Raw genomic sequence first — 14092 nt, 5'->3', positions numbered from 1 at the left:
CCCGATATCATTATGCGTATCACGTCATCATAAAACGTGTTTTCGTTTCATAAAGAATATCTGCTATCGTCGTTAGATAGCGCTAATGTAATTAATTATGGCAGACGGTAAGGGGAGTAACTCAAAATTAATTTAATTTTCTCTATGTTTTACCTTATTTAAACGAAAGAAATGCCATTAGTGACGTAAACTCCCGAGGGTTATGGAATGCCAAGCAACTGCGGTTGTGTACAATATGGCGATGCAGGTGTCGGGGACTTAGGAAAATAGGAATGATGCTGCTAATCTACTCTATATGGGTTACTCACTAACGGATATATTTCCTACATTTATAGTTGGATTCATCCTGGATTGAAATAACTCTTAATTCGACTTTTGTGTTAAAATCTATAACTTTTTTCCCAAACCGAGTAAGAAAAGAACAAGCATCATGACAGCTGCTTTATATGCTGTTGATCCATACAGGAAAAATGCATATTCAGATCGTAAGTTGTATTTTTTTTTTAAATAAGAATTGCTTAAGCAAATTCTATGTGAAACAAACACATTTTCCATTGTATAATGACAAACTAAGTGATGTAAAATCACCCAAAGAAAATATTTCCACAAATCTCTTTAATTACAGGTCTGTGCTGGAACACAGAAACAAAAACTTCAAACATCAATAAATACTGTAAGCAAATTATTATTTATATGCGATGTGTTTTATTTTAGATGCTTATAAATGTATGTACACTGTATTTACAACAATTAAAGCAAAGAATAAGTTAGGGGGGGGGAAATAATTCACTTTCCCTTGCAAAAGTTATTTACTATAAGAGGGTTTAACTTTAAGACATCCCTCCAAGAAAATTTTGAATACAGTATTTTGAAACTGGTTTGCAATAAAATCACTCCTGAGCTGCTGAAACATACATTTTGTACATAATGTATACTTTATGTGTGGTTTAAAATGTGTACCAGTTTAAAGGACAAGCTTTATATTGCTTGAAATGGTAAACTTTTTTTCTCCAAAAAAAATTTCCTGAAGGGAAATGCAGATCATAAGATAATTTTCTTATGTAAAATTTCGATAATCTTCCCTGGGAAATGGACTTTCATGTCCTAAACAAGCAGTTGTTTATATTACATATTGATATCAGACTATGATGATTTTTTTTTAGTCTGGTTACAATCAAATGACAAATTGAATATTGGTTGGTACATTTGTATAACTTTATATATGAACATCTATTTATTTTTTAAATATATTTTCAGCATTCATGCATTTGTACATTATACCTTGTTGTAATAAAATTTATAAGAGATAGAAAATAACAAATGGAAAACAAATCCTGGAAGTACTTCATTATCACCTGAACAAACAGTACTGGTTGACCATCATGTCATGTCATTCTGTGACACACTATTAATTTAAACAAAAAGTTAGAAATTTCAGAAGCGTCAAGAGTCCAGGACATGATACATGTTTCAAACTGGCGGTTTTGCTTCTAAATCTTACAAATACATGCGGGAAGTTATGTGACTTTTTTATGTTTTTCTCCATTCATAGGTGTCATGTTATTGAAATTGGTAGCTGTTAAAATATTGATCAGTTCATTATGTTCATTATTGGTGAATTTTGCTATACTATTGTTGGAAGCTTCATTTATCACATACATGTATGGATATTTAATTTGTAATTTTAGAACAATTAAATAGTTGTTAATTATGCATGTAATTTCTTAAAAGGGTCTGTCATGTTGTCTACCAGTTCACTCAGTAAAAAGATTTTTTCTTAACTTTAATTTGAATTCATGTATCGGTACATATGGTGTGTAATCAAAAACAATAGGACCAGCATGATCCTTGATAATATTAAACTGCTCAGTTTATTTCCTGTTCATGTAAATGAGTATCTTGTCAATGTATTCAGTTCTCACTCAATGCAATCCTGCTATATTGATCTACAATATTGACCTTTTAGATACAAACACTAAAGTCTGTGCCAAAAATTGTTACATCAGTTTAGCAGTAAATTACAAGATTTTTCTTTCTGAGTAAAAATTTCACCAAATGTTCATGACAATTAAACTTTTGTACTACCTGTACATGTTTATCTGTGTTGTAAAAGCATAGACTGTGTGTACATCTTATGACATAAAGTATCCATGAAAAAATATCTAGTTTACAACATCTCAAACAAAACAACATTTAATACATGTACATGTATCAGTTGTACATTTGTTAACAAAGAATGTAGCATTGTTATTTGTATTTTGTAATTAATGGTTCTTGTAATATTCTACAACTTTCCAATAAGATTACTGGGATTTATGTTGAATGCTGTAAATAAGCTTTCGATTGAAATTTTTTTTCACAGCTCATTAAATATGAGGACAAAGGTTACTTCACACTTTCTCATATTCAAATGAGGATTTTTATCAAATTCATCTTGTAAATATATGAACCATTATTGGTGTGAATGGGTTTAAACAGAACTTATTGTTGAAGAGCCCACAATGAGGATAGTATTCCTACCCATACATTTTACTTCAATAAAACTGAACAGTAAAGCCTTGTAAATTTCTGTATGCGCAGTAAAAAGGATTTTTAATGACAACCTAGACTATAAAACTGTTTGAAGATGAATTGCTCTCAGTTAAATGGTTTTTATGTTGAAAGTCTGATTGACAATTAAATCTAGTTTATATACAAGTAAAACTTTATCAGATGTGCATTGCACAGCCAAGACAAAGTAAAAAGGATCAGTTTTCATTGCATAATTCAAAATCTACCCAGGCATTAGGCTATAATATTAAAGTTTCACCTAAAGAAGTTTAGCAGATAAGACCTAAAAGTAAATTATTAAATTACAGTGTAAATCGTATTTACACTTCTACCTAGGAATATAGATATTTGTATTGATTCAAATGTAATCATGGAAAATAAATTGGTAGTTGAATTTTTCTATTAAACTGTTAGAAAAATAACTTTGTACTGTAAGAGTGCTTTTATAAAATTAAAACTTTTAAACATATTGATTAAATCTCTTAAGCGTAGAATATTGCTACTAGTTCTTATTATGACTAGAATCAACCAAAAAAGTTTCATCGTATGAAGCTACAAAACAAAATCCTATTTTTATACCTCTACTTAAGTAGCACTCCAGCTAAGGCTCATGCAAAATGTGATTTATGGGTAAAAAGCCTACATATTTTTATTTTTGATATTTTGTTTGAAATGTCATAGTAAACAGAAATTAACATTTAGTTTTTCATATAACCCGTGCTCATAGGAGATAAAAATTATATAGAAAGCACTGTAGATTACAAAATTAAGGGAGACAACTCTGTAAATGATGCTCTAATACAATAGAATCTACTGGACTTTCAATGATGATTATCTTCTAAGAGCAGGCAGATTTGAATGAATAATTACACATTTCATAGTATAGACCCATAAAACAACTTAATTACAAAAATAAAAATATGTAGCCTTTTTTCAGGTGTATCACATTTTTCAGATTTTGCATGATTCTTACAAAGACAGCTACTTAATAAAACACCATGTCCATCTGTCATTCCATCCATCCATGTCTTGAATCCCAATAAATAGATTGATTTCAAATTTGGTGTGTGGCTTTTACATGTACGTGTACAAATGTAGATTGAACATACATATTGAGGATCTTTGGTTGCTGTCAAATTTCATCATCTTGTTTATTTGTTTTTGTTTTTGTTTTTTTTTTGTTTTTATTTTGTTTTTATGTTTTTTTTGTTTTTTTTTTTTGGGGGGGTGGCATTTTTTGTCACAAAAATCTTGGCTGGCACTAAACAGATTGATTTCAATATGGTATGTGGCTTTGTTTAGAAGGAGCGTATGTTAAAAGCGATTTTGGTTGCTGTTCAACATTAATTTCCTGTATAACAATGGTGCAGGAGTATACCTAGCATCCTAGCATGTCAACACATGCAACTTCATGTTGTTTATTTCACTACCTTCAGTTGGTGCATACGACTGATCTAGCCTTAGACCAAAAATTAAATTACAACTCTATGTGTCTGTATCTAAGATAAAATTGCTCACATTGTTTAATTTAAAATATAAAAATACAATATATTAAAGGTAGTCACTTAATGGGAGATAACTCTATTTTTAGATGTTTCTTTTGACCTGGAGTATACTTCCCCTGGATTTACTAAAGTAAACTTAGGCATAGAAAACACAGAGAGGGCAGTTGAAGAATACAATCCAGAAGTCAGTTTACAGAAAACTCCATCTCAAGTATGGGAAATGGATGTCAGGACTCTTGTCAACACCAAGAAGTGGCTGTCTCAGTATGGTCTGAGGAGAAGTAAACTAACTCTATATCAGATACTTCCTGTGATAGGCTTTAAAGTCAGTGATGGTAGGTAGACTAGGAGTTTTTTTGTGATATATTTTATAGCTAAATGTAAATTTTTATTGCTTCAACATTCCATCTTTTATTCTAGTATGATGTGCTTCAAAGGTTTTAAGGCCACATCCATAGTAAAATGATCACAGCATGTAGTGCTACAAAATGCAGAGCTTGCCGCAAGTGGTGTCAACCAATTGCCTTGCTATATTGAGTCCTTGCTTTTTATTATGGTTGCAATATTTTGGCAAAAGATAGATAACTATATGGCTGGCAGTGATACATGTATATGTAGGCTTAATCAGAATAAATGTATATTTCTTCCTTCGACTCTAGCTTCTTTAAGTTAAATATCAAATATGGTTAAAACTTTCCACTGATTATTTACTAGAGAATAAAGTCATTATAATGATAATCTATAAGGCTTTGATTATCAGTCTGACAGGAAGTGGCATGCTGGGTAAATACTTATTGAAACTACTCAGCTTTTCTCATATTTTAAAATCAAAAACTGTGGCAGAATGGCAGGGTTAAATCTGATTGTGCAAAAATATCGGACACCTTGACCTACAGACAAGTCACCACATCAAACTTGAGATCTATTTATAAGATCTCTCCAGCTTGTAACTTCCTCCTCTTAGAGGTTACACCTACCTCTTATTAGTTGTTCAGAATCCACTACAATGATTATTGTTTTAATCATACGTGTATCATCCTGACATGCATGAGATGTTTGTGAAATGAGAATAAGCATTTATAAAAACATCATTTGTTCAAATGTTCATTATTTGTTTAAAATTCTGTTAATTTTTAATGTTTGATTTTAAAGGTCAGTTGTACATGTATCAGGAAAATATATAAGGATTTATTTAAATGTTGAAAAAATTCTGTATCATTATCTCGTGAGCACTTTCTTCCTGCTCCGTATATACTGAAGATCAGATTACACAAGAAGTTGTCAAATATATTTATTCAGTAAGGTTTAAATGTATGTACCATGTTACAAGTAGATATTTATGGTACCTAACTTACCAGTACACGTTTCTTACATGCATGTATGATGTGGAGAATAGATAATTTTTTTTATATTTGATTAAAGAGTAATCAAGGGAACCAAGTTATAGCGGTAATCAAAAGAATGTAATCCAGGGACAAAGACCAGACATGGAAAACAGACATACACAACAAAGAACATAAAGTAACTAAAATCATACATACAAAGTAACAAAAGCAAATGAGCAACTCGGACTCCACTAAAATCTGGGAGCATGGACCAGGTGCACCGGTAGGGTAAGCATCCTCTGTTTTTCTAGAAACACCCACCAAGTTGCTTGTAAAAAGTCAAGTCCGTGGTAGACAAACGAGGAAAGGAAAACTATGACCCGTTGAATAAATCAGTTTTCATGGTGCAGATGGATACACCATAACGATCCACGAGTTCATGATGACGACCATAAAACTTTGTAGTGATGACTTTAATCTTGTAGCAACATAACCCTGTTCCAGAAGCCTATTTGTTAGAGTTCTAGCAGGGTACAAAAAGTCTGCATAGTTTTGGCAAGCTTTGCTCAGCTCATTTTATCAACGAACCCTTAGTTTGGACTTTAAGAGCTCATTTACTGAAATTCTAGATTCTAAAATGATTTCAGATTCATTTAATACCTTGTATAAGGACAGCTGATTCATTTACAAAACATTTGAGTACCATTCTGTGTAAGAATCAGGCTATGGGTGGCATATCATTTTTTTTTTTCAATTTGGTATTTTTTGCTAATACATTCGATACATCTAGAAAACAAGCAAAAAGCTATTTTAGTTTATATTGAAGTATCTGTGATGTAGATATTTTTTTTATTGGGAAAAGGTGCTGGACAATTTTCCTGCCATTTTTCAGCTGTGCAACTTAATTTGACTTTTCATTATCTTAAAAAAGCAAACTTTACAAACACTTTGATAGTCATTTCTGGAGATAAGAGGAATAAATACTTGGATAATGCACTAAATTTTTCCCATTGTCTCTGCATTTTTCCCTCTTGTGTCACACCTTATACACACAATGCAAATGGTTCTTAGACTGAGAAGTACTTAATTATGACAGAACATGTAGAACACTTCCATGTACCCTATTGATTTATAATTTTATTGAGATTTCCCTTCTCAAATATTTCTTGTAATTACTTTGATAAAGTCATTTAAACCTGTAGCCTTCTCATAAGTAGACTTTGATGTTGTATTAATTACTTTATTGTTCAGTTATTGCTATAATGCTATATTATATCATGTATCGATTCTGTTCTCCCTTGAGTATTCTATCAATCATTTTTTAGCCAGTAACAATTCAGATTTACAATTCATCATAGTCTCATTTCAAAACCCTTGATACTAAAGTAAAATATTGTTTTGTCCTTATATGACTGCTGCATGGTTTATTTACTGTGTATATGTGGCAACTACTAAGTGTTAACAGAATTGTTCTTGATGTATCGTAAACATTGTATCAGTCTGTTTCCTTGATGCAGCTTTATCCCTCTAATAACTATTGTTATAGTTGGTTACTACTTTTAGGTGCTATGCAACAGTATAACAGATATAATTCTGTATATTTAAATTATGTCACGCGATCAGTAAGACTGAGAATATGAATGAGACATAATCATAAAGAATAATTAATTTTGAAGGTGTTATACTTACCTCACCAAACGGTCAGAATCAAGTACAAAAATACCTATCATATATATTGCAAATTTCGATATATTCTGTACACGTGTTTTAAGGAGTAACCTCTCACCAGCAGTACATTTATATTAGAACCAAATATATAGGAAGATCTAAATCCAAACTTGAATTGTATACAAGTACTCAAAACCAAAACTATCCACATAGGAGACCAAATCCTTCACAGAGAGATTCTACCATGTGCAATCAAACAAGGAACATCTGATTTGCCATATATTTATGGTTAAAGAAGTAAAAATTCTTTATATTGAAAAATACTGCAATTCAAAAAATAATTTGGGAAATATATTGCCAAAAAATTTCTCCAAAATACATCTAGTTTTCTGACAATCTTTAAAAAAAATCCATTTTCACAAGAGTTGTAGAGATCAAATGGTCCATCTGTCTGCATCTCAATTACCTCAAATCCCAATGGATTAATTTCATATTTAATTTTTGGCTTTATTAAGATGGAGCATACATTATCTTAGCTAAAGTTGGATGGATTTATTTAAAATTTGGTGTGTTGTTTTATATGGATGGGTCATACATTGTATGCGATTACTGGTGCTGTCAAATATCAACTTCTAGTTTAGAGGGACTCTACCATTTTCACTTTATCAAAAATTTGTGAAAATTTTTGTCACAAAATCTTGACTCCTAATGGATGGATTAATTTAAAATTGGATGGGTGGCTTTATATAGATGGCTCATGTATTGTATGCAAATTTGGTGCTGTGTAATATTAAATAAACATGCCAGTATGAGTGGGGATATGCCTAGCATGACAGTGTGTGCAACTTCATGTTTTGCATTTCCATCAGAATGACTTTTAAGGTTTTCTGATGCAAAACAAGGACCTTATCATTAGTCCACCAATCTTCTGGTGTGCAACTCCCCTGAAATCTGGAAATGGAATTCTTTAAAACTTGAAAACTATGCCATTTTACATCTCTTATTTTCATTTCCAACTGAATATCTTTGAGGTTTCTTATTCAGTTTCATAGAAGGAGTGCTGGGATGTCATCTAGTGAGCAAACCTCACAGTGTTTTGTTTTATCCTAACAATGACTTGCACTATGTATGTTTTTGTTTCAGATTTTGACAGATCACTAAAGAGACCTATAAGTTCTCGATACGCTGATGGGTTGTTTCACCAGATATTTAGGCCTGATGGTAAAACATTTAATGTAAGTATAAAACCGAATCATTCACTTTATCTATAATCTAGCATTATTTATATTACTTGTTGTTTGTACATTTAGTAGTTATAAGTGATAAGGTGAGAACTGTGTGAATATATTCTGCTTCAAAAACACTTCTATAAAGTCATAAAATTCGTTAGACATTTAAAGTCCAATGATCATCATGGTTAAATGTTTTTTATGTCTTTTATATTATAACAATATGTACATAATGTATCCATTTAAATACTTCAGGTAGTGCATGGCAGTAGATTGACAAATACATATTTAGAATGAATAGACAAATTGATACTTACTATAAGGAACTAAATTTATTTACATTTGATTATCAGCATAATTAATCATGCTTTCTCATGTTGTAAAATTAATTTTTTTTCAAGTAAAGTCATCGCTTTAATATTTTTTAAACAGATTACATGCAGCAGAGAGCAACTGAGACAAATAGAAGCCAGACTGAACCAGTCATTGAACTTATTCAAGCGTCGATTGGAATGGCTTACTACAGAGAGTCGACGTCTCTTTGGTGTGATAGAAGAGAAAGCTGTGACTATCGTTCTTGATATACGTAACATGTCTCCGATACATTTTGACCAATACAGAATGGCTCTAGAAAGGGTCATTTATGAACAGCTAACACAAGTTGTCAAATTTAATTTGATAAGGTACAACAATTAGTCATTATATTATTGTTTGTCAGTATTGCAAATACTTTTAAGTGGAATATTGATGATAAGTAAACACTTGGGCATTTTGAAACTTATTTTTGCAAGCAATTATTTTCATTAATTTCACAAGCAAGAAATTACCATGACAGTTAATGTCTTTATACTGTTAATTAAAAAATACATCTTTGAGAGAGTGTTGTGAAATTGGATTGAAATCCTAGATCACAACAATAAATATCTGCAAAGAAAAATTGGTTGACAGACTGTAAATTGCAGTATATCCTTCATATTTATATACAGGTCTACAGATGATATAGAGAGGTACCATCCTGAGTGTGTACCTGTTACTCACGATACAATACAGGGAGCTGTTGACTGGGTCTGGAACTTAGATAGATTGGCCCCTGTTGCTAAAACTACAACTTGTGAAGCTGTCAAGAAGGCAGCCAATGATCCTAATGTGAGTATATATATTATTGATAAAATGTGAGGGTACTAATTAATCTATTTAATTTTTTCTTATAAAGCAGAATATTTTTAAATCGTTTTTTTTTTTTGTTATAGAAGGATTTCATTTATAATCAAAATTCATTATATCTTCAAAGATTGTTATTGTTTCAAAATCTATTTACAGAACTGATGAATTTGTTTCTTTTTGAATAATTCAGTTAAAATTTAATATAGTATAAAGGCACCAATTTTTTTCATGTTAATAGGATGTTTTAACATTTGGTTATTTCAGAATGAAGCTATTTACCTGTTCACAGAAGGATCATCAATAGAATCATGTAAAGAAATTCTGAAAGAAAAGGTTAATTATAGTCCACTGTCTTTAGATTACCCTGATATATTTTATTGAACTTTGACTCTTTGTGACAAATGTAGATTTTAAAGTTAGTAATTTGAAGGTGAAAAATCACTATTACTAGAAATTTTTTATGAGACTTTGCTTGAACTGTCATTTTATATTTTAACATATATATTGTTGAAGGAAAAAACAAATGGATTGGACTCAAGTTTTTCAGCTATCAACTGTGTGAGGCCATCTCAAAAAATTGCTGTATTGGAATTGGCACTTCTAGAATTCTATACTAGTAAATTATGCTAATCATCAGTTAAATTCTTCATAGGTGTACATGTAATACCTTATTTTTACACCAACCTCTTGTAAATACATTTACATGAGTAGAATTATTAGTCATAATGACATGTTTTTCCAGGTAAAAGAATTACCACGTAAAGTGCCTGTACACATTGTTGCCTTTAACTGTGATGACTCAGGGACAGTAAGATTCCTGAAAGACTTCACTGATAGAAGTGGTGCCAAGTAAGTTATATAGAGATGTATAGTACATATATCTGTAGATTAGAAATAGCATGGTGCTTCTGGTCACAGTACGTGAGTGAGTTTGTTGTTGTTTAGGGTTCACGAAAACTTTCTATGTTTGATGGATAATTATAGAGACAATAATTAAGTGTATTTCCAAAAAAATTGTCAACTTTGAAACATCAAACTTTTCGTAATCAATAGATATTGTTATACCCAACTGGGTGGTAAATTGGAATCATCTCGTAGGTATATCCATCCAAATTTCATTGCAATTATCTTGACTCTCAATGGATGGATGGATTTCAAATTTGGCATGCAAGCATATTTTACCTAATGTTTTTATATACACTTGACCTTTAACCTTCTAGATTTCATGCCTACTCAGTGATCATGGAGATGGACAGTTATGAGCCATCCCCAGTTGATCCTCGGAATAATCGTGCCAATATAGTGCTGAAGAAGCGTACGTATGGAGGAGTACCCCCGGGAGCAGGAATGAGAGAAGATGTGGCCTTATTGTTTGAGGAGATAGAAGAAGCTAGGAATACTATTTCACAAGTACAAGCTATAATGGAAGAAGTTCCAGAACCAAAAGTTATTGTTGGTAAGGTTTTACTTAGCATGAACTAGTCTTAATGTGAGAAATACAAAAAAAAAACTACTAAGTTTATACATTTTGAATTGCTCAATTATTTAAGAATAGGTAACTTAATACATGTAATAGTTAAATGTCTGTATACTTTGATTTATCTTTACCTGAAAGACAAATACATGTTTTATTAAATAAATGAATACATATTGACAGGTCCTACAGAAATTATTGATGGTGAGCTTACACCAACCTTTAACACTTTGACTTAATAAATATTTTACACGTACAATGTATTAGCATGAAGTATATTTTTTATTATGTACATTTACCAATACAGACATTATATACTCAGTAATTTAATGCACAATTATAGCTATTGTAATTTAAAGAGATTTAATGTGATGCAATTTAGTTTCTTTTCCTTGTTTTGAACTGACTTATTATGTCACAAAACATGATTTATCACACCAAATTTCTGTGAATAATATAGTTAACTTCAGAGAATAGAGTTGTCTTCCTCTCATTGAATGGCCATCACCTGATAAAATGTCTTAGGTATTTAACTAAATAATTAACAAGAAATTAAAACTTTCTATCATTGCATAAATACTTTAATCTGTGTTTGGTAGAAAGTTGAAATCTCTTTGCCAATTGTAAAGTTAAATACATAGGGAATTTCATCAGATGATGTCATCCTTTGCCATGAAGTTAACTATTTGACTCACTGTAATTTTACGTATTAAGTATCATTGTTGTCTTCTTTGATTGTCATCTTTATCAAATACTTTTATTGGAAGAGTAGGTAGATGTACATCTTTTACATATAAGATAAAATATTATGAAATATATTTTAGAACATGTACATGGTATGCTTTATTTTATGTTACCTGTAGAAAACTATTGATCAGCATGTCCATGAAAATTTTGATTAGGGCTATTCCATTAAAACATATGAAGTACCCATGGAAGGTACTTTTTCATCAGGGGAGCCACCCATAGAAGTCTATTGATGTTTTGTATTAAACTTTAGAAACACCCACGCTTATACAAAGAATAAAAGTGCCTTCCTCAATCCCTCATACATTTTACTGGAACAGCCCTTATTCCTTCTGTGTAATTTTTCATACTTTCAGGTCTTGATTTTTTTTCACATTTATTTACTGTTCTTGTATATTTTTCTCAAGCTTTCAAATTTAAGCTTTTATATAGCAGCACAGTGATTGTATTTGGAGATCAAATACATATACTGTATATATAGTTTTCAAGCAAAATTTAATAACTGCAGATTTGAAACTCAGCATATTTTATATAAGAAAATACAACCTTTGGCATCAAAAACATCAGGCATTCAGTTGAAACAATGAAAAAAGTATAAAATAAGAAAAAGATGAAAAATGTAAATGGCTATAAAGTTATCATGCATGAATTATAGTTTTCTCTATACAGTGAAACTTGTGTAAACTGAATCCTGAATACTAAAAAAACTGTCTATAACAGACATTTTGTATAGTCCCTTTAATTCAATTTTAATTTTTTTTAACCTTGGTAAACAAGACTCTTGTCCAAACAAAACAGATTTTTTAGTTCAAAAGGGGGATTGGTTTATACAGGTTTCAATGTAAATGTATGAATTACACAGAAGGAGTAGATTTTAATTGTCATGCCATAGACCATATGTCCTATTAATCAGGAACAGAGTGTGTAGATGGAATTTATTTCTTGCTTATGATACATAGATCTTTTCTAATCTATATTTATTGCATGGAAAAAAGAAGTGTTTCCTATTTAGAATATAAATGGCTTGCAGAAACTCATTTTCAATCTTTGATGAATGAAGGAAATATGTTTGAAGTGTCTCTTTACCTTGTCCTTATTGAATGTGTCCAGTCAAACCTTTCTTAGTAACAGAAATATTTGTATAAACAGATGTTTAGAGTGCCCTTACCTTAGTCCTCCATTGTCTCTATCCCATTGCCGTTTGCCTTATACCTCAGGCTGATGCTTACATTGGAAGATATTCATTTTGAAGAAGTAGTTGTCAAATTTTTCTTGAAGCTAAATATATATAAGGTACATTTTTTTACACTTATAATTAACATGTCCTACCCAGATTATATGATTCAGACTAATACAAAGTTTGAAAGAGTTCATGTCCTTGTATTTTCATAAACATCTAATTTACAGTTTAAAGCAAATGATGGAATGGACTTGGTCTTCCTTGATTAAATGGCAATAGCCTGGTGAACTTTCTTAGGTAGTCAACTGGACAATCAGACATTCTGTCAGACAGTACAATAAATATTGATAGAAAATTTTAAATCTCCTTCTCAATTGTCCCCTCAAACACCTAAGAAATTGTCATTCAACCAAGGGAAGACCAACTTTTTTTCACTGGTCATCATCATTGTATGTGCTATTATCAAAATTGACAACCAATTGTAATAGAGGAAATTAATTATTGGAAACAACATTCCTTACATGGCATGTTGTGAATTCAGGTATCTAATTTACAGTTTCTGTTCAGCTTGATTAATAATTTAGGACACACACAAAAATAATAAGCTGCTGAATGCCAACTATTTTACACTATATTAGTAATGCATTTTAGAAACTTCAATAGAAGATAATATATAGGTTTACAGAAATAGCTAACAGAATTTATAGGGCAGGTGTAATTTAAGGTGTAGTGCTAAATTGTGTGTATAGGCATTCTATAAATATTCTTAGTAACTATCATCGGAGGTCAAACTTTATTAAACATGGATACTGGCATGAATCTATACTATTTGATAGTGTAAAATACATTGTGTTTTTCTATAAAGGAAAGAGGACAATTTTCATGAATAAGATTAGTGGTGTTTATGTTAATCTATTCGAAAGAGGAATTATTATTGTATTCAGCTAGCTCATGTTTCTCTTATTAACATGTTATAGACTCTAGCTCAATACACAGCTAACAATGATTTGTTTTAAATGTTTAGAATCGGTGATTGACAAAACAGACCTGACAGAGAGAGATGAACAGTATATGGGTACAAAACAATGGCTTAGTATATATGGACTGGGTGCCCGTAGACTGGAACTTTGGGATGTGTTGGGAAGTGTTGCTTTCAAACATCAAGATGGTGTTGTAGACATTAAAGTGAAACCTTACAACCATGAACAAACGGAAGCAGTAGGTTTTTTATATTGAAAAATTATAAGGAT

General features: G+C 31.0%; 1 protein-coding gene across 5 annotated transcripts in view; it reads left to right on the top strand.

Moving 5' to 3' along the window:
- Nucleotides 1-208: 208 nt before the first annotated feature.
- Nucleotides 209-14092, top strand: part of LOC148605586 (von Willebrand factor A domain-containing protein 3B-like) — a 50395-nt gene continuing 36511 nt past the window's right edge. For 4 of the 5 annotated variants that reach the window (XM_088550290.1, XM_088550288.1, XM_088550289.1 and 1 more), the window contains exons 1-10: nucleotides 209-485; nucleotides 4142-4390; nucleotides 8192-8283; nucleotides 8710-8960; nucleotides 9264-9423; nucleotides 9706-9774; nucleotides 10184-10290; nucleotides 10662-10897; nucleotides 11099-11119; nucleotides 13867-14060. In XM_088550290.1, the coding sequence (XP_088406416.1) occupies nucleotides 431-485; nucleotides 4142-4390; nucleotides 8192-8283; nucleotides 8710-8960; nucleotides 9264-9423; nucleotides 9706-9774; nucleotides 10184-10290; nucleotides 10662-10897; nucleotides 11099-11119; nucleotides 13867-14060 (1434 nt within the window). In that variant the 5' untranslated portion in view covers nucleotides 209-430. The remainder of the gene's footprint in view (nucleotides 486-4141; nucleotides 4391-8191; nucleotides 8284-8709; nucleotides 8961-9263; nucleotides 9424-9705; nucleotides 9775-10183; nucleotides 10291-10661; nucleotides 10898-11098; nucleotides 11120-13866; nucleotides 14061-14092) is intronic. The other variant, XM_088550287.1, reaches the window with a different exon arrangement.

This window comes from Perna viridis, chromosome 10, assembly GCF_037379345.1.
Source record: "Perna viridis isolate PV_CMFRI_1.1 ecotype Kerala chromosome 10, ASM3737934v1, whole genome shotgun sequence".
NCBI classification, from domain to species: domain Eukaryota; kingdom Metazoa; phylum Mollusca; class Bivalvia; order Mytilida; family Mytilidae; genus Perna; species Perna viridis.
The sequence above is the reverse complement of the archived record's forward strand: the minus strand, read 5'-3'. Positions and strand labels throughout refer to the sequence as shown.